Source organism: Oreochromis aureus, linkage group 2 (assembly GCF_013358895.1).
Source record: "Oreochromis aureus strain Israel breed Guangdong linkage group 2, ZZ_aureus, whole genome shotgun sequence".
NCBI lineage: Eukaryota > Metazoa > Chordata > Actinopteri > Cichliformes > Cichlidae > Oreochromis > Oreochromis aureus.
Window position 1 is genome coordinate 19,593,666 of NC_052943.1, and position 20,851 is coordinate 19,614,516.

General features: G+C 42.9%; 1 protein-coding gene across 1 annotated transcript; it reads right to left on the reverse strand.

Moving 5' to 3' along the window:
• Window positions 1-129: 129 nt before the first annotated feature.
• On the reverse strand, window positions 130-10,145 carry smyd5 (SMYD family member 5). Its single transcript, XM_031741494.2, has 13 exons — window positions 10,022-10,145; window positions 8,378-8,486; window positions 8,096-8,235; window positions 6,637-6,758; window positions 6,482-6,551; window positions 5,804-5,908; window positions 5,525-5,587; window positions 3,684-3,754; window positions 3,482-3,588; window positions 3,211-3,267; window positions 2,984-3,078; window positions 2,435-2,505; window positions 130-1,989 (listed from the first exon to the last, which is right to left on the reverse strand). Exons 1-13 carry the CDS (start codon window positions 10,112-10,114, stop codon window positions 1,839-1,841), a joined length of 1,254 nt encoding a protein of 417 aa, XP_031597354.1. The 5' UTR covers window positions 10,115-10,145; the 3' UTR covers window positions 130-1,838.
• Window positions 10,146-20,851: the final 10,706 nt, after the last annotated feature.

Sequence of the window (20,851 nt, forward strand, 5' to 3'; positions counted from 1 at the left end):
ACCTCTTTGAGAAAGAATTTGACTAAGGATTTGTAGTTAATGCGAAAGGACTGAACAAATATTTTACCAGTACAATTTTCGGCAGCAAAGACAGGAGGTGTGTAAAACAAATAAATGACTCAACAGACATCCAATTTCAATGCTTTATGCCAGAGCAGTAAAAATGACAACTGCTAGGCTCCTGTTATATTTAAATTTTACATGCGACTTACAAAGCCATGTTCTCCTGTGCCACTGTGCTGATTGCTAACTGAGAAAATTGTCATTCAATATTTCCAATCTTTGTTGAGCAGCTGAAAACACTGCGATTTGTGATTACAGTCATTGTTGTAATATTGATTCACGTAGAGCAGCAGCAGCAGCAGCAGCAGCAGCAATTTCACTCATATGGAACCGTGGTCTGAAATACAGTTCTCAACAAAAGGGCAAACAGTTACTGACAAAGCAATTTTCCACTCAAGGTCTCCATAATGCATTAAGTAAGGTTTAACTCAACCCAGTAGATCAAAGGATGGAAACCAAACTATATATTCACCGGCTGGATGTCTCCCATATGACAAGGCTGTAATTAGGCCTATAAATAAAAAGCCTGAACAACACTGTATGCATAGTCATGTAAGAAACATATATTAGGTAAAGCAGAAGCACCTATGAACAAACTGACCTTTGCTTAACTGCTTTGTTTTCTTTAAGAGTCTTTAGAAAATGGAAACATTTGTTATGAGTTACATTAAGTGAACTTACATGTCAAACACATTGCAATCGCCATATTTTGACAGTTTTTCTTTGGCTCTTCACTCCCACACAATGGATTACAGACAAAATAACTACACTATAGGATATAGACCTGACCTTGTGCTAAAGCCGCTCTTATCCTCTTATTGTATACATCAGCTGTGAATGAAACTTCTATTGTGACAGTGGCGCTGACAACAATAGATAATAATGAATGTTTGCCAGAACTCCAGTTCAATTCTCCAGTTTCCTGGAAATCTGCTGGAGGAAAATAAGCCATTCTTCCAAAAGGCATCCCATCATTTGGTGTTTTGATGATGGTTTTTACAAGTGCTCTCTAACTCTCCAGTATGTGTGTGTGTGTGTGTACAACTGTGTGAAGACCTGGTGATTGTGAGGGCAGCAGTACATGCCTCTTGCGTCCTGAGGATGGGAAATTTTCACCCTGGAATAGATCACCTACTTCAGGATTGCAATCCAAGGACAAAGGTGACCACCCAGAAAAACTTTGTATTGATTTGGAGTTGATGCCAGAAAACTATAAAGGTTAAAGGTTTGAATTTTTACCTCTTTTTCTTAAACCAGAGCGAATATTTGTGATTGGGTATAGTTATCCTTGAAGAGTAGTAGTTCAAAACAGCTCCAAAACATGAATTTGACAGTTTTAAGTCCCCATGGGTTTAAATGGCATGCATTTTCTTTGTTTTATTGTAAACCACCAGTGTGCTGAAGTGGAGCCAAAAAGAAAAAAGCAAAACATCAGTCCACACACACACACACACACACACACACACACACACACACACACACACACACACACACACACACACACACACACACACACACACACACACACACACACACACACACACACACACACACACACACACACACACACACACACACACTTTCTGTGACTGATCTCTAAAGCACTGGGTGAAATGTGTTGCCAATAGGCCATTTTCAACACACATTGAGACACATTTGGCCAGTGAAATGCAGATCATAGTCTGGACTGGTCCTTAATTCTTCCGGGCTTTATGGGTGCTGAGCGTGGTGGCAGGAATGGGAGGCGGCTGAGAACAATATGGTCAAGTCTTTCATCAGACATCTGTCATCTCATCTTCCATCTCATCCCCCTCTGTTTCACCTTCTGCCACACCTTCTTCTTCCTCTTCCTCCTCGGATGTCACATCCAATTCATCCATCTGGGAAACGCACTTTGGACACGAGCAGACAAACAGGTAGTTCTCCCTGTGAAGAAAGTGTTCCACTGGTCACATTGTTTGCACCTCTGATAAGAGCTCTTTTTAATTAGAACCATTCTGCACTTTGGTGTTAAGAAAATCTTGGCTTTTTAAGTGGCTTCTGTGCACAAAAGCAACCGACTGTTCAGCACTGTAATTAATACTTCCGGACCACAACACCAACCTGTAATGAAACAACACCTTCTCCAGACTGAGAATTAACACAGGATGCTCTAAAACCATCATCAACTCAGAAACTTGCAAAAAAAAAAAAGCTGTTGGATCATGCTAATCAATGAGCAGACTGAGCACAGGAGTAACCATCAGACCCACTAGCCTATCTGCTTCAAGACATCCTATTATTGCCTGGAAGGCTTTTATTGATCCAGATGGAATTCATAACAGTATGACCCCCGTTCAAGTGAAGTATCCCAGGGATTACAGATGTTTACCTCAGAATCTTATGTCTGCTATGTCGGCTTCGGTCCCGCTGACAGCAGTCCAAATAACTGATGCAAATCTCCTGAAAATGGAAAAGACACACACACACACACACACACACACACACACACACACACACACACACACTCCTGAACTGGCTGAAGAATCCCAACATCAATATAATATTACTGTACCATAACAGTTACAAACTACTCATATTGCCATTTTTCCAGATTTTGCACAAAACATTTTCCCCAAATGTCGTTGCTTCATCACGCAGGAGATCGCTCTGCCCTGCTCTCTCGCTCTCCTGGTACAAAACGCTTCAGTCTTTGCCAGCATTCAGAGGAGATCTTTGCTGTGAAAGTAGCACGGCCGCTGTGACATTACTGTGCCACGCGGATGCAAGGCTTCTCAATCTTTCTGACAGCTTGACAAACCCACTCCAATCCTTAAAGTCTCAGCCTTCTAATGCCCCCTGACAAGGGGGCACACAAATGTTCTGTGCAGTCTATTTCAGGCCAGAATTTATCACTCAAAACCCAGACGTGTCAGCTCACCTCTCCCTGGTTGATGTCACAGAGGGCACTGAGGTGAAGGAGGAAATTGTTGTCGGGGAACGACGCCTCTGCGTTGGGTATGCAGCTGTGGTTACCTGCAGAGGTCAAAGAAGCCATATGGTTGTGTGTGTATCGGGGGAGGTTATCATATGGCCTTTTAGCCCAGACTAACAGCATCTTTAATCTGAAGTAACAGTTTTCATAAGAGAGACATCATCAGCACTTACATGAGCTTTGAAGCAGAAAGAGTCCAGATCCCTCGCAGTTTAGAAAGTCTCCGGTTTCTGCACAGAACAGACAAATTATGCATACTTCTGACCTTTCCTTGGATATGCACGGGTTTATGTAACAACCACAGCATTGGTCAAAACCGAAAAACACACATATACAGACAAATACTAATACTAATTCAGACAATTCAGCCGTCACAAATCTGCTCAGTTGAGACAAAAAGAATTTATTGTAGAAAATACTGCAATACTGAGATAAAATTGTGACCTTTTTCAATGTCCTTGTACAGCTGGTCAATAAAAGAGTCCAAATGCTCCCTCTGCTGGGCAGGAAGCTCAAGTGCATCACAGGCATGAACCCACTGGCTCAGAGAGCTACGTTTGGATAACACAGAGCATAAAGACAGTGAAGTGTTAGAACCAAATTGAGCGCTAGTGTTAAGCTGGTTAAAGGTTGCAGTGATATTTACCTGGTGCCAATGCCTTGTCCGTTGGTCCCCACCAAAGCAAACAGAGAACGGAAACCCTCAGGGACAAACCACTGCAATACAGTCACACCTTTAATCATCCACGCAGGGAGCTGGCAAATTATTAACTCTTTTGGTAATTAATACATTTTTTTCCTCTTTGATTATACAAATCAAAGAAACTGCAAGAAAACAGAGAAGTCAGATTTTCACTTCAAGCCCAAGGTAACTAACAAACAATTATAATGAGAAAAAAGAAGAAAACCCTCACATTTGACAAGCTGTGATCAAAGAACAGAATTCCCAGAAAAAGTCTGAGTGCCCGTTGGAATTACCAAGATTTTGATTACTCAGAAATTATGATATAATCATAATTTAAGTCTTTTTTTTTTTTTTAATTAAGCAAACTGACTCATATCATACAAGTAGAGTGAAGGACATGGTTTTATTTACTTGTTTTTGATAGAGTTCAACCATCAACTTGGTAAATCAAGTAGTACATTCTTTTCTTCCAGCCCAACACTGTTGTTATGGGATTATTTACTTGTACAGGGAAGGGTTGGCTCCATATGACCAATAGTGAACATTGAGCTTCACAGTTCTTACAAGGGCCACAAACAAAGACGGTATAAAGACATGAAGGTAGCTTCTGGGTGCAAAAATTAAGCCAAACCCAGGAAGCACCTTAAACCTGCATTCTATCTCAAAGCTACCAGATGGTGACAGCTGTGGTTGCCAAAAAAAAAAAAAAAAAAAAAAGGACTTCTGATCCTATAGAAGTGAAAAACAGCATTCTGTTTCTACCTCTGTAAACACGTGGGCTTTATCATTTCAGGTCATATTGAATAAAAGAGTTGATTCTATTTTGTAAATCATAAGGAGGATTATCCATGCTATGGTCATTGAAGATTTGTGACAAATAAGCTGGTTAAAAGGAACAAATCTGCTCTGGCTAAAGCCAAGAAGGAAAGCTGTAAAAAGGTCAATCTTGAGGAAACGTATCAAAACCATTTTATGCATTTCATTATGAAGTCTAAACAGCAAATGAGCCGTTTCATGCTGAAACTGTTGTCATGTTTTTTTGAGACATTTTGAACCCCAAAACACAGGCAGGTATCTATAATTCATTACTTTCCCTTTTTGTTGTTTTCACAAATGAATTTATTATTATTTAATGTTAGACCACTGTTGTGTCTCAGTGTTGCAGGAAAACTTGTAAGCGAATGGGAATGTCTCACCAAGTATGAAGGCAGGCAGTGCTGCACAGACAGTGTGACTGTCACTGGCATCGTATTATGGTGAAAATGTTTGCGCCACATCAGACTACAAGGATATAAATAGTATTTTCTTGTCCTATAGCTTACATAAAATATCCATATATCTTAAACAGCTGAAGTATTGTCCAGCATCATCATCTGGACCAAATAAAATAACTGGGCTCTGGGAGCATGTGAGGGGCATTTTTCTCAATTTTCCTGTGATTGCCAAGTGAAACAATAATGATTACAGTCATTAGGCACTAGGTTTTCATGTGTTCAAAAAAATAATTAAATACATTTTAAAAAAACCATCAACATGAAAAAACTAACATGTTAGGTACAATGACATTCTTGTAAAAATGATTTAATAGGTAGAACAATATTAAGGAGGCAAAGGTGGCCAAATAAATCAGAGCTGTCAGCTCTAATTCCACCAGTGAGCAGCTTTAATTAGCTGTCTCGAGCAACAACCGCTTTTTGTGATATTTTTGGCAGCATTCTGTAAAAAAAAAAAATGGTTGAATGAATGCTGGATTGAAAACAAGAGGAAACAATGTGTGCTGTGGCTTTGCAGAACATACTAACCCGGCTGAGATGGTCGTCATAAAGTGCTTCTCTAAAAAGGCTGTGCAGCAAGGCCAACTGCCCCTACAGAAACAAGTTGAAATAACTTCATGTAATATTTTACATAACAGAAAATACACATCACGCGTATGTTTGACGCCTGGCATGCCTTGCTTATCGAGCTGTGAAGAGCTAAGATCACCATAAGAGCATGATACTGTGTTTGAATTTGCCGACTTTTGACATTTTGTACCTCAATGAATTCGCACGTCAGGCAGAAATAACAAGAAGGTAACTCACTCTGAACTGTTCTCCTAGGAGCTTATGGGCGATCTCCTCTTCCTCATTGGCTGTCCGGCTGCAGAAATGAGTAAACAGCTTCTGCAAGTGTGCTTTATCTTTGGCCTGGAAAACATAAATAATGTTGTGTGACTTACTGAATCTCTGCTACACACCTACTTGTGTTTTGCATGATTAGTTTTTGGGAGTATTTTTTGTTTTTTAAGAGGAAAGGGTTAAATGATAGTACTCATTGAAACCTGTACAAGTAATCTTAACATCCTGTAACAGAAGTCAACACGTTTTAGAGTATTCAGAAACTAATAACCATGACTTTTTAAAATTAATATATACATCACACTGTAATTTGTTTTCTGTCAGCCTGGTGAAAAGAGGAAAGTCTGCAAACATTAGTCTAATGAACCTGTGACCTTTCAAAAATTAACATGTAGCTTTTCTTGTTTACAGCACCTGTATCACAGCAAAGTTCATTTCAAGCTAGCAATAATTTCATAAAGTTTAATTTAAAAATGAAACATTAGCAATACAGAGTGTAAAAAAAAAAAAAAAAAGGAAAATGTGATTACGTGCAGCATATCATGTTCCTTTACAGAGAAGTTTGTATTATATTTCTAATACTGAGCATAAGTACAAAAACTTGAATATTTTCAAAGCTATAAATTAGATAAAAAGACTCACCTGTTTTACCATAGCTACCATTTTGGCCATAAGCATGATGCTGGAGGTCTCAGGGGGATAATGCATACTCCTGAAAGAAAGCAGTAGTCGGTCATTGGGGTGAATTAGAAAGTCATCGCTCTCAGAAGATGAACGTTTTTAAAATGCTCCCTCACTTCCACGCATCTTTGAGCTTGTTGATGGGGTGATCGGGATCTTCTTCAGAGGGACCCAGACACAGAGCCCGATGGTACTGATCTGCCGCTGCCTGTCGACACTCGCTGCTGCAGTACATCACCTACAGAGGGAGCAGAGGGCGGGGGATTGACCCCAAACATAAAAACATTCGAAATGTTAAACTAATGAGGAAACTGGTTTTATGGTTTATAATTTCTTGAATCTGCGGGGCTGAGTAAAGCACTATGGCTTCGTGTTTTTAAATCACTGCTTTTACCAAGTTCGCAGTGACTCCAGGGACAAATTCATCACTGAACTCTTTAATCCCCATTTATGAGTTTAAGTTTCCTTTGGAGAAACCAGGAAAGTTATGACTTTCAGGAGAATGAAATTTACTGGAGCCAGTTTTGAAGTTAATAAAGGACATAAAGCATTTCTGGAACATCATCATCATCCATTCTGAAAAGCAGATCTGATAAATCTGCATCCAGCACTCGGTTATATTGAGAAAGCAGTGAGCATTAAAAGTGAAGGTGTAGCGCTTCAAAAGCCCCAAAGCAGAACGGCATGAAATTATGTTTAGTTCACTTTAATATAGTTTAAGCGTTGCCTGCCTGTTTGCTTGTTGCAGGTACTGTACAGGCTCATTCGCCACTTTATTAGGTACACCTTGCTAGTACAGGGAGAGACTCCCTTTTGTCTCAAAACTGCCTTAACTCTTTGTGGTAAAGATTCGAGGAAGGTGCACTTTGGTCATAAAGGGATGGACATGGTCAGCAATAGCACTCAGGGGCTGAAGGAGTGCCAGAACATACCATCAACACCATTACACCATCGCCAGCAGCCTGAATTGTTAAATATAGTACAAATGCTTCCATGCTTTCGTGTCGTTTACACCAAATTGTGACCCTACAATCTGTACACCTCAACAGAAACTAAGACTCAGACTAATCTTCTGTTGTTCAAACTGTAGCTTCAGTTTCATCGAGTGGTACTCGGTGTGGTCTTCTGCTGCCGTAGCCCATTTCTACTCTCTTAGGTAAGCATGACCTTTTTCGAACAGGCCTTGAAGGCTCCTTTCGAACTTGGCATATTGACGCCATACACTTTGGCACAGAGAATATAAAATCTGATTTGAGCATATCAAATATGTTTTGTCAGAAGGCACTACTGCAAAAGAGGATCAAATGTATGCTTTTCTAGCAACGGGGGCATGTATTTACATTTTCATGTGACCTTAGCTTGGCTTATTGACTGGGTGTTAGTAGTGGCCTCTAAAGACTGATTAGCGAGCAACCGCCATTGATGTAGCTGAAGCTCTTCCTTGACCACTGCCAGGTTAAAATCAATGTTTTGTATCTCATATCGACCTCACCAGTTGCTGTGAGGGTTTTAGTTTCACGAAAAATTGCAAGTTATGCTTTTTTTTGGTAGTGGACTGGACTAAGATAGATTTACCTGGCACTGAGGGCACGCTTGATGCTGTTCTGGGCGTACACGGCACAGCTCAGGATGAGGAAGGCTGAGTCCGGGGATGCCGCTAAGTCTTCTCGCATTCCCCTCTGCAGTCTCCAAAGCACGTAAGCAGTATTCACAGGCTGTTGGGGGCATGATGGTAGAGCCGGTGAACAGAGACGACATCACAGCAGGGCAGCATTGAGATAATAAAGTTTGATTCTAGATCCACATCCACTATAAGTGCTTCTCTATATGTGCAAAGATGTGCATCAAACATCTCACCTTTATATTTATACAAAGTGTTCCACAGGAATTGGGCAGAGACGAGAGGCCGCTCAATGAAAATGGTTTCTCCCTTCTTCATGCTCCTTTTGGCAAAGAGACCCTTGCCCTGTAACATGAATAACAAACTGTTACTGCAGTCTTCAGTCACTACAGGAAAGTTATAGACTATGAAAATTTTACAAGAAATTAAAATGTAATCACAGTGAGACCTAAAATGATTCATTTCTTAATCACCATATTTAAGAAACCTCATAACTTGCTGCAGCCCAAACAGGTTTTTCCTAGGAATTGTAAGATATTGCTTTCATTTTTCCATCCACCAATCACACATCAACCAATGAACATGAGTAAAAAATGTAAGGAGAGGAGGAATAACATACTGCTGCATTCAGTCCAGACAGACCACTTAAAAAACAAGCACCACCATTTAGAGTCCACTCAGTTTATTAATGTGACTATATTAACAATCCACTGGTATTTGCATTCATAACAGCTGATTAATGAAGATTAACAAAGTAAAGAAGAAAAGCACCCTTTCTAGCTTGTCCTAGAGAAATCCATTAAATTTTGTGTGTCTGAAAGAAAAAAAATATATATAATCAGCTGATTTATCAGAATATATGCTCATCAAATCTCCAAATATAGATATAGTTTTACAGGTGGTGGCCACAGACCATCTCTCCTCTAGTTTGCTTTTTACTAGTATTCTTGTCTCTACTGGTAACATATGATGGAACCTGCTGCCCATTCAGGTTGCCACATCCATATTATCACAGGACTTTCTGCTGTGTCTCCCAGCACTGTCTCAAGACAGATAGCAGGAGACTGGCTGTTACATTAGGTGAGCTGGACAGGGCGTAGAAGGTCATCAAATGAAAAGCGGACCAGCAACTGCTTCTTTGTGCAAGGAGGGACAGGAGGCCGACAATGATGGCAGAGGCCTACAAAATGACCTCCAAGGGCTATGTTACTGACTAAAGTGCCATAAAAACACTCCATGACAGCCCAACATGGTTTAGCGGGACCTGTGCTCACAGGCTGTCATCCTCCAGAGAACACCGGAGCAGGCAGGTCCACCAGGTGCTCCATTATCATTCACAGATGATTTGACCTGAAAGCTGTGGAAAACGTCATGATGCCTGCAACATCACGTGTCAACTGAACTGATTACATTTATCTATTTAAGAATTTCCTTTAAAAGAAGAAGAAGAAGAAGAAGAAAAAAAACCACACCCGCACACAGAAAGACCAAGTTAAAGACGTGAACTTGTTAGCACTCTATCACAGTTAGTATTATTATTATTATTATTATTATTATTATTATTATTATTATTATTGGACATGAATAGTAGGGGTTATTTTCATCTAGTAATTCTTATACTGTGATATTTGCGAGCTAAGCTTTGGTCTCTGGAAGCTGCTGTCCTAAATTTTCCTGAAGGCAACACAGAAATCAAACCCTTCATGGGGGATTTAGACAATCATTCAATCTCCACTGTGTGTCAGCCATCAGCCAGTCGTGCCTGGCTGTGATCCGCACTGACAGCCGACATGCGACTACAGCACCGCCGCTTTAAATCTACGTTCAGCCGGAGATTTCTTCTAAATCCGTTTAAACTGAAAATCATGGATAAGTCTCACCTTGACATTGTCGATAAATCTGACTTCCACACAGCTAGACACTTTGCCGGGGTCCACGCAGAAGGAAAACATGTCATCCAGGGGAGCAGCCATGTTTCAGACGACCTTTCCCCTTTCAACTCGGACGTTGACGTTTTATCTGTGAGACAGGCGGCAGCGACCTCTGGTGGTGAACAGAAAGTTGCATTACTATGCATAAATGTTCACTTTCAGATTTTACATTCACGTTACTGTTAATATTCGAATATCTGTAAAGAATAAGTGAGTACTGCAATGCAAACAGAATGCACTATAATGTGTTTGTTTCTTTTTGAGTGTTTTTAATGTAATTACCTGCAAATCTATTTGATCAGTTCTTTTTGTTTTTTAAGTGTATGTCTATACATAAGCAACAGGGCCAGAAGCAACAGTTCCCACCTCTTCCACCTGCGTGACCCGTTCATATTGACCCACAGTTGAGTGAAGTTGTAAAGTGTAAGTGTTTAATGAGAGGTTGTTCTTTGTTGGCGGGGCCTATTCTTAATGGAACGATGTTGTGGGCGGGGCCTACTCCAAACTTGCGACAAAGGGAATCCGGTCATTACTTCACAGTCAAACGAAATCCATACATAGGTCAAACGGCACATCGGACAGACACGTTTCTTACCTACAGTCAAGAGCGATTCACAGCCATTTGCAAAACCATTAGATATCTGATTCATTGTCATACCGTAGTCTTATTACAGTGTTGAATATCAAAACTGAGCACCCAGACAGGAAATGCAGGATTTCGGTACACTGTGCCACATACACTCCACGACCTTTCAAAAAACAGTATCTGAAAATCAACTTTTGAGAGCGGATGCAACAACAGTAAGGCAGCAAATCAAACAGCAAAAGTTCACCTCAACAAACTTCTAAATATCCAAACTAACCCTTTAGGTCTTAACAAAGATGCTTCACCACAGCACCACAGAGTAGCATATATTAAAATACAAATACACACACACGCCCCATTTGACTACTCTTCAGTTACCAGTGACACTATCTGTTCTGTAGTTCTGCCTAGTTACTGGTTTAGGGGAAGGGGTTTCCATGCAAATCTTTAGTAAACTCAACTAATCCAGGTTTACAGTGTGGTTCAGCCACACAAAAAACAGCCGTAGCATGAATGTCCATGGAAACAGTGTCTATAGGTCCATTACTTGATCCTCATGGAAAAATGAATTATAGCAGGCTGAGAGGCGAGACACGTGGGGGCAACTCCACAAGACCAGGGACAGAAGGAAACAAACTTGGGCTGGCTGTCTCAGCCACACCAGACTTATTTGGACTAATTCTCTAACTGAAAAAAGAACTATCAAAAACTTTAGAAGACATATCAACACAGCCAAAATGTTCATGTGAGGCTCTGGCCAGTCTGAAATCATTTTCTTGGCAGTAAATTAAGTGGTGGCCTCCTCATCCTCTGACCATATTCCAGCTAGGGAGGAGCCACGCAAAGGGTGGTCTGGCCGAGACGATTTGGAGGTCACCGCTCTGCCGGTGACGTGGATGATGTGGATGTGCCTGGCTATTAAGTGTTAAAATCTCCCAATTCTTTTAATCTTTGGGCTGAAGGAAGGACAATACTCGGTGTATAAATGCTCAATCAACCATTATTTATTTCCATACAATTCAACACTTATGAGCACAAGCCATCATGATGGGGAGAGATGCCTGAAGAGGGTCACAGGAAATCTCAAACTGGTGGAGGGTTACTCAGCCTCTTATAGCCTCTAGTGGCCCCCACCTAGTCGTAAAAGCCTAAACATTCACATTCTTTCTCTCACACGGCGCCCAAGTTATGACCTCGGCTCCTTGTTTTATCTCCTCCTGATGAGATGGGGCAGAAAACCTCTCTGGTATGTTCTGTTCTCTTCTAATCAGACAAATAAGGCCATGACTCTCTGAAAACGGTATTTCTTATAACTCAGCAGTAATGCATCTTAAAACAATATCATTCATTCACAATAAATCAGCAGTCTAATCTAATACAAATCAGTTTAATAAATCTAATAGTTATCACCTCTTCAGGAGAATAAAGCAAACTAAAACTACATAATAATTTCACAATCATTAATCAGGGATATAACATGGCATAAGATAATATAATAATCTCACATAAGACACGCATACACAAGCAACATGGACACATGGGAGATGAGAAACAGAACCATGAATACTATTAAATGAAAGGACACAAATTAAACCAGATTCACACAGTCCAAAAGATAAACCCTGGATCACTTGACCAAGGGCCATGACACTTTCACACAAAATTTAAAACTGTTCTTTTAAGTAAATAAACAAAGCAGTAGGGAATTTTTAGTTATTTGTTTTCTTTATTTTGATTTGCTGCTAAATACACTTTTTGTTTTTTTATATTTGCAGTTTTTTAGTGCTCCCTATCAAGTGAACCCCTCACCTGAATTAATTTAACCCTGGAGAACCCATGGGGTCAGAGCCGACCCCATTGGTTTTCTAGGGAAACCATGGGGTCAAATTTGACCCCATGGGTTCTCCAGGGTTAAATAAAATTAATTCAACCCCAACAATCAAATGATCCCCTATGAACAAGCACTAGGCAACGGTGGCCAGGAAAAACTCCCTTTTACAGGAAGAAACCTGAGGCAGAACCAGGCTCATGGAGGGGCAGTCATCTGCCAGGACTGGTTGGGGGGTGAGGGGCAAAATAAAATTTAACATAAAGGAGAGCACGGCATAGCTATCGCAGGTTGGTATAGTTGGTGGACCATCCATCCATCTTCATCCGCTTTATCCGAGGCTGGGTCGCGGGGGCAGCAGCCTAAGCAGAGAAGCCCAGACCTCCCTCTCCCAGCCACCTCCTCCAGCTTATCCGGGGAACACCAAAGGCGTTCCCAGGCCAGCCGAGAGATATAATCTCTCAGCGTGTCCTGGGTCTGCCCCTGGGCCTCCTCCCGTGGGACATGCCCGAACACCTCACCCAGGAGGCGCCCAGGAGGCATCCTTGTCAGATGCCCGAACCACCTCAACTGGCTCCTTTCGATGTGGAGGAGCAGCGGCTCTACTCTGAGCCCCTCCCGGATGGCCGAACTTCTCACCCTATCTCTAAGGGAGGCCAGCCACCCTTCGGAGGAAGCTCATTTCTGCCGCTTGTATCCGCGATCTCGTTCTTTCGGTCACTACCCACAGCTCGTGGCCATAGGTGAGGGTAGGGACGAGATCGACCGGTAAATTGAGAGCTTCGCTTTACACTCAGCTCCCTCTTCACCACGACGGACCGGTGCAGCATCCGCATCACTGCAGCCGCAGCACCAATCCGCCTGTCGATCTCCGGCTCCCTTCTCCCATCACTCGCGAACAAGACCCCGAGATACTTGAACTCCTCCACTTGGGGCAGGAACTCATCCCGACGACCCGGAGTGGGCACTCCACCCTTTTCCGGCTGAGAACCATGGCCTCAGATTTGGAGGTGCTGATCCTCATTCCCGCTGCTTCACACTTGGCTGCGAACTGTTCCAGTGCGAGCTGGAGGCCTTCACCTGATGAAGCCAACAGAACCACATCATCCGCAAAAAGCAGAGATGAGATTCTGAGGCCACCGGGCGAAAAGCCCTCCGCCACTTGGCTGCGCCTAGAAATCCTGTCCATAAAAATTATGAACAGAACCGGTGACAAAGGGCAGCCCTGGCGGAGCCCATCACCCACCGGGAACGAGTCCGACTTATTGCCGGCAATGCAAACCAAACTCTTGCAACAGTTGTATAGGGATCGAATGGCCCGTAGCAATGGGCCAGACACCCCATACTCCCGCAACACCTCCCACAGGACACCCCGAGGGACACGGTCGAATGCCTTCTCCAAGTCCACAAAACACATGTAGACTGGTTGGGCAAACTCCCATGCACCCTCAAGTATCCTTGAGAGGATAAAGAGCTGGTCCAGTGTTCCGCGACCAGGACGAAAACCGCATTGTTCCTCCTGTATCCGAGGTTCGACTCTCAACCTCACGCACTAACTCAGGCTCCTTCCCCACCAGAGAGGTGACATTCCATGTCCCTATTGCCAGTCTTGGCAGCCGGGGATCAGTCCGCCAGGGCCTCCGCTCCTGGCCGCCGCCCAGCACACAATGCACCCGACCCCTATGGCGCCTCCTGCGGGTGGTGGGCCTGCGGGAGGATGGGCCCATGTCTCCTCTTCGGGCTGTGCTCGGCCGGGCCCCATGGACTAAGGCCCGCCACCAGACGCCGCCCTGGGCACCCTCCCGGCCTGGCTCCAGGGCGGGGCCCGCAACCCTATCCCGGCAGGGTAAACTGTTCCCTCGATATTCTCTTCATAAGGGTCTTCTGAATCGCTCTTTGTCTGGTCCCTCACCCAAGACCAATTTGCCATGGGAGACCCTACCAGGGGGCAAAAGCCCCCAGACAACATAGCCCCTGGGATCCCTGGGACACACAAACCCCTCCACCACGATAAGGTAGCGATTCACGGAGGACCGTGGTTGGAAAACATCATTACTGCTCTTTAAAAGTTAACTGGTCCACGTCCAAAATTGTAGTAGGGCTCGAGTTGATGTGTGGCGGGCGTGGTTTGCAGTGCCGCTGCAGGGGAGGTGGACGCACTCGAGCGCAATCCGCAATCATGCTTCGCTGGCTTAAAGGCTGAACTAGGTCCTGCAGTGCTGTTGTTGTTGTTGTTACTGTGTGTGGCTGTGAGCGGCAAGAGTACATGTTATGGGTCTTTCACAAGATTATAAACACAATCCCACAGGGAACAGCTGGGACATTCACTTCAGTTGAACATCTTTGAGACAGCCCAGCAAGCTGCAGGAATGACAAGGACCACTGTGGCAAGACCTAAACCTACTTTAAGTAGGCTTTTGGCACAACGACGCCACGAACCACTAGCCTGAACCTCATCAGGAGGTGGTTGAGCAACAGGAGTCTCAAGTTCCTCAGGTTCAGTAGCATTTCTGATTTCTGAACGCTGCAATTCTTCCACTTGGCACTGAGGGTTTTGTAAAGCTTTCTCAGGATTTGCATTCTCTGTCTCTTGATCATTTGCCTCACTTTCAACCTCGGACATCGTGTTCTCCTCACGGTGAAACTGTAGCTTTTCCTCAAGTGCATGCACCTTGTCATGTTCCTCAGGTTCAGTAGCATTTTTGATTAATATACAATGTAAATCTTCCACCTGGCAATCAAGATTTTCTAAAGCTTTCCCGAGAATTTGTAAAGCTTTCTCAAGATTTGCATTCTCTATCTTTTGTTGTTCTTGCTCAATTTCAACCTTGGACAGCTGAGCAAGAATACTGCTGTTCTGCTCAAGGAGAATTTCGTACTTTTTCTGTAACACATGCAGATCATTCTGAATTTCTTCGCTCTGCATTGTTATCTTCAGGGGCACCCCCTCTATCTCTCTTATGCTAATTTCCTGTTGGGGGTCCACGCCCTGGGTGATTCTTCTCTCCGCTGACTCGGGCGGTCTGTGTGACTCCTCTCTCGTTTCTCTGTCGGACACTGAATTGCTAGACGGTTCCTGTGACATTTTTATTAAAGTTTAAGGCAAAAAACAAAACCTAATGGTTAACTGAATAATTTGAATGTAAAAGTGTTCGCTTTCCCAAGGACTCCTGGCTTGCAAAAACAACTAGCTGTTTCTGAAAATACTGAGTTAAAGAAACTGGGGTGTATTTATGAACTTTTCTGGCAGCGACTTTGACGTCAGCTCTCTTTGATCCTTTGATCTTTTGATTGATCAAAGGAGAGTTGTAAGACATTCCGCGCATGCTCAGATCATGCGCTTTGAAATGAACAGGAGTTTTTGTTTGTTTGCTTGTTTATTAAATAATTTGAAAACAGTCGAAATTAAGCAGATACAATACGCAGTCTTGACACAGACGGACGTTTTAACGCTGTTTGGGACTGATGATATCTGGCCATGAAGTTAGCTTAGATGCGCAGACTCTGATTCGGACAACGTCTACGCTGTCTGTAGACCGTTACGTCTTTTCATTGGCCCGGAGCGTAGACACTGTAGACTCGGGCCAATAGGAGCGCCGAAACCCACTGTAGACGACCAATCGTCTGGTCGACGGAAGTTGCGTCACCAAAACAACAACAACACACAGCGAAGAAGCCGGCAAGTCCGCTATTTTTTTGAAATGGAAACTGGCATTTCTTCTATGTTTACGTGAAGTTACAGACTCTGGATTTAGCGGAAATTACACGACGCTGAATAGCGCATTTAAGCCTTTTTCTTTGTGGTAAATGTTAGCCGCGCGCTAGCCGACATCTAATGTATTACGCCCATTTCTAGTCTTTTCAGTGGCTACAACTGATGATCGCGACATTAGCAATTCATGTTGTAAATCCAGATGCCCATGCACCTCGTCAGCAGGCCTGGTGAGAACTATGGTCTTCACCAAACCTGCACACAGCAGCTGCTCAGTCGAGCCGCTGCCTTCACTCACGCACAGAGGGTATCCACGCGCCTTCAAGTCAACATGATGCTTTCCGTGGCTCGTTACAAACGATCTGAGATATATGAAGTAGTAAGTGTATTTAATATCATACTAGGCAGATTTACCGCACTGGCATTTACTACACATTTACCCGTGTTTGGCTATTGTCAGTACATCTCGCTCGTTGTAAACTTTCTTTAAGTATGTGTAACATTCACAATGATATTGTTGATGGTAACGTGTATGATTCCAGCCTACCTGATACTCACTTTTGACTTTTTGTAGTTCAGTTCACTGATTGACTACCCTGCAGTGCTGTTTTCCTGTATTCCTGTTTCATCCACTTTAATAAAGTGTCCTGTGTTACAGTAACAGTGAGTTGTGTATTTACTTAATGAATGCCTAAGTTGGGCTTTAATCTGCCTTAGACAGACACAACTATGTAGAAACACATAACAGACCTGAACCAAAGAAGCAATGTGTACAAGCAGGCAAAGACAAGTTTTGGAAGTATTTGTACAACACATGCCTCCACAACAACTTCAGTGTATCTTGGAATTGTTTAGTAAACACTAACAGAGCTATTATCAATATGTTATGTGTGTCAAATTTCCCCAGAATAGTCTTGGTTGACATCAGGTGACTGTGAAAGCCATGGTGTATGATCACGCCTTTTTCATAATCAACTACTCAGTCTATTTGTCACGGGACAAACATAATCTCTCATAGCAAGTTTGTAATGATTTTACAACTCTTTTACCTTTGACAAGTGAACCCTAACATGGCAGCAAAGTGCAACAATGTCTCTCTGTGTAGGGGTCAAGAGTTCAGGGCATGCCTTTAATTTCTTACCTGTCTGTAAATGACAGTGTCATGGCATGAATAATCCTTCAGATTTTACCAGTAGAAAAGTAAAACAATTACATTGTCTCATCAGGAGAACCTAAAAGACTCCTCTTATGGCTAGTCTTTGCACATAATAATCACAGAAGAAAAGAAAGGAATTGATTTTCAGTTGCTCTTAATTTCAGGGGACTTTCCAACCTGTTGGTTCAAAAGAGCCAAAAGAAAATCCTCATCGATGTTGGAGTAAAAACTAGATGCTTTTATTGGAATATACACTGATAATGCTTACTGTCCTGTCATTGTAAACCAGTCAAAATACATAAATAACACATTGTGATCATGCTGAAGACCACAGACAGCAGTCCAGGCGTCAGGTGGGATAAAGGAGCTGAAAATATCACCTGACAAAGAAAAAACAGACAACAGACTGAATGAATAAAAGAAATCTTCCTCATTGCACATTTTTAACCAATCACAAGCCTCTTCTTTCACTCTAGACTTTTGACCAATCACCGATCAGGATGAATTGCACTACTGTACTGTGCATCCCCATTCACGACTTTAGATGCCACTAAAAGCAAAAACTTTTAAAGTGTCGACTTTTTAGAAGAGAAAATATTTTTGCTTTTTAATAATAGTTCTCTTCTAACTCTAAGAAGGGAACCCCTTCTAAAACGGGGAGAGCAGTGGAGGAGCCAAAGAAATAGAAAATATAGGGTTCTAAAATATAATTTATTTCACATAAAAACCGTCGAGTTGCTCGGTCCCTCCCAACATAGTCCTTAAGTCCGTGATGTACCGCCATTACCACCCGGCGTCTCTCTCGGATGACATAAGGACAAATTAGTCAAGTGAATAGAATAGAATAATCCTTTAATATATTTAGATCATGGACAATAGTTACCAAAGCAGAGTACTGTACAGTTATTAAAATTAAAGTACAGATAAGTGGCAAACCCAGGTTGTAGTGTGCAAACAGAGCAGGATACTGAAAGATGTTTAAATAGTTAAGAATATTTAGAATAATTAGAAAAGTGCAGATTGTGTATTGTACCTGTGCATTAAAAAGTAGATAGGTAACTTCCAATATATATCCAATATAACTGTTTTTTCAGTTATAAACTGAAAAAAGTAATGTGCAAGTTATAACAGTAGAAGTTGTTACAGCACTGATGTAAACATCTATGTTTGTTGGGAGCAGCTTTGATTGTACAGTCTGACAGCTGTAGGGAGGAAGGACCTGCAGAAACGCTCCTTCATACATCTAGGATGCAGCAGTCTGTCACTGAAGGAGCTCTGCAGTTCAGCAACATTTACATGCAAGGGGGGGGGGAGACTCTGTCCATCAGAGAAGTTATTTTGGCCAGAGTCCTTCTGTCTCCCACCACCTGCACTGGATCCAGGGTGCATCCAAGAACAGAGCTGGCCTTTCTGATGAGTTTTATCCAACCCCTACCTCTCAGCTGTCGATAAACTGCTGCTCCACCATACAACACTGTAAAAAATGACGGATGCCACCACAGAGTTATAGAATGTCTTTCGAAGTGCTCCCTGGACTCCAAATGACCTCAGCCGCCTCAGCAGGTAGAGTCTGCTCTGACCCTTCCTGTAAAGAGCATTAGTGTTGTGGCTCCAGTCCAGTTTATTATTCAGGTGAACACCCAGGTACCTATATGAGTCCACTATCTCAATGTCCACTCCCTGGATGTTTACCGGTGTCAGTGTGGTGGGTCAGCGTCTCCGGAAGTCCACCACCAACTCCTTGGTTTTCCTGGCGTTGATCAGCAGGTGGTTCTGCTGGCACCAGTCCACAAAGTGCAGAGTCCACTGTCTGTACTCTGAGTCATCCACACCTGTGATGAGGCAGACTATGGCAGAGTGGTCAGGAAACTTCTGTAGGTGGCAGCGTGGTGAGTTGATGGAGAAGTCTGCAGTGTAGAGGTAGAAGAGGAACTGTGTCAGCACAGTTCCTTGTGGGGCCCCCATAGTGCAGACCAGCGTATCAGAGACACAGCCCTGTGTCCTCACATACTGTAGGCGTCCTGTGAGGTAGTCCAGTATCCACTGGGACATGTGGTGGTCCATTCCTGATAGCTCCAGCTTGTCTCTCAGAAGTCGTGGCTGGATGGTGTTGAAAGCACTGGAGAAATCAAAGAACATGATCCTCACAGTGCTTCCAGGCTTCTCCAGGTGAGTCAGAGCTCTGTGCAGAAAGTAGATGATGGCGTCCTCCACCCCGATGCCAGGCTGGTAAGCAAACTGCAGCGGATCCAATGAAGACCTCACCAAGGGGCGCAGATGGTTTAGAACCAACCTCTTGAGGGTCTTCATCAGATGTGATGTCAGGGCTACCGGACTGTAGCTGCTGAGGTCCTTGGGATGGGAGGTCTTTGGTACCGGTACCACGCAGGAGGTCTTCCACAGCTCTGGTACTTTCCCCAGTGACAGGCTCATTCCTCACTTGAAGTGCTGAGATAGAAAGAGTGGATTTTGGGAGAGGGGGGTGTATGTTGGAGTCCACCCTTCCAAATCCGCCCCTGGTCCATGCTCACTAGTAATTAGGATACTGTAAATGCAGAAAAAGGAAATCCAATTATCTTCTAAATTGCATAAAGTTACTAAATCCAAATATGTTCAATACAGTGAAAAGGTCTTCCTTATTGCTTACTTTTTGCATATTTGTCACACAAAATTTTTTTATATTAGACAATGGTACCTCATGGGACAACACAGAAGAACCACCTCGACAGAACAAGACTCAGCTGTACATCTGCATCTAAAGGACAAAGGTCACTCTTTCGTGAATGCCAGTTTCCACGTTTTGGACTGAGAAGACAGATGGTTTGAAAGAGGAGTGAAAGAAACCGTCTATGTCCACTGCAAAAGGCCATGTTGAACAGATGGGATGGCTTGCAGCACCATGTGCCACCTACAATGCAGTCTTAGGATCCCTTCCCAGGAGCCTTAACCCCCACTCGCCTCTTGCTTCAGGTGACCCCAATAGATCACATGATAGAGTGAGGCAAGATCTCATAGTGGGTTAACCTGAAACCTCTGGTGGTAATGACACACACCTTTTTTTACACCTTGGCTCATGTGATGAGGCACATGATAAACCTTCAGTCAACGACCCTCGTTGACGCGGGAAAGCGCCCGTCATTGGGTAATTTTGGTCGGTTGGCCCTCCTGGGAAGGTCCACCACTATGCCAACTTTTCTTTATGTATTGATAATGACTCTCACCATGGTTTGCTGGAGTCCCAAAGCTTTAGAAATGGCTGTGTAACCATTTCCAGAATGACAAATGCAAATTAATGTATTTCTCATCCGTTCTTGAGTTTCTTTAGATTGTGGCATGATGTCTTTTTGAGATCTTTTAGCCTACTTCACTTAGTCAGACAGGTTCTATTTAAGTGATTTCTTGCTTCAACAGGCAGTAATCAGCCTGGGTTATAGCTAGTGAAACTGAACTCAGGTTTCCAAAAAGTTATAGTTAATCAGAGTTAATTCATAATTTAA

Excerpts from the sequence above, each read along its gene's own strand:
- smyd5 (XM_031741494.2), bottom strand. The coding sequence starts at position 10,114 with ATGGCTGCTCCCCTGGATGACATGTTTTCCTTCTGCGTGGACCCCGGC. Across the intron at positions 8,236-8,377 it reads CACTTTGTATAAATATAAAG|CCTGTGAATACTGCTTACGT; the intron begins GTGAGATGTTTG and ends TGCCCCCAACAG. Across the intron at positions 6,552-6,636 it reads AAGCTCAAAGATGCGTGGAA|GAGTATGCATTATCCCCCTG; the intron begins GTGAGGGAGCAT and ends GCTTTCTTTCAG.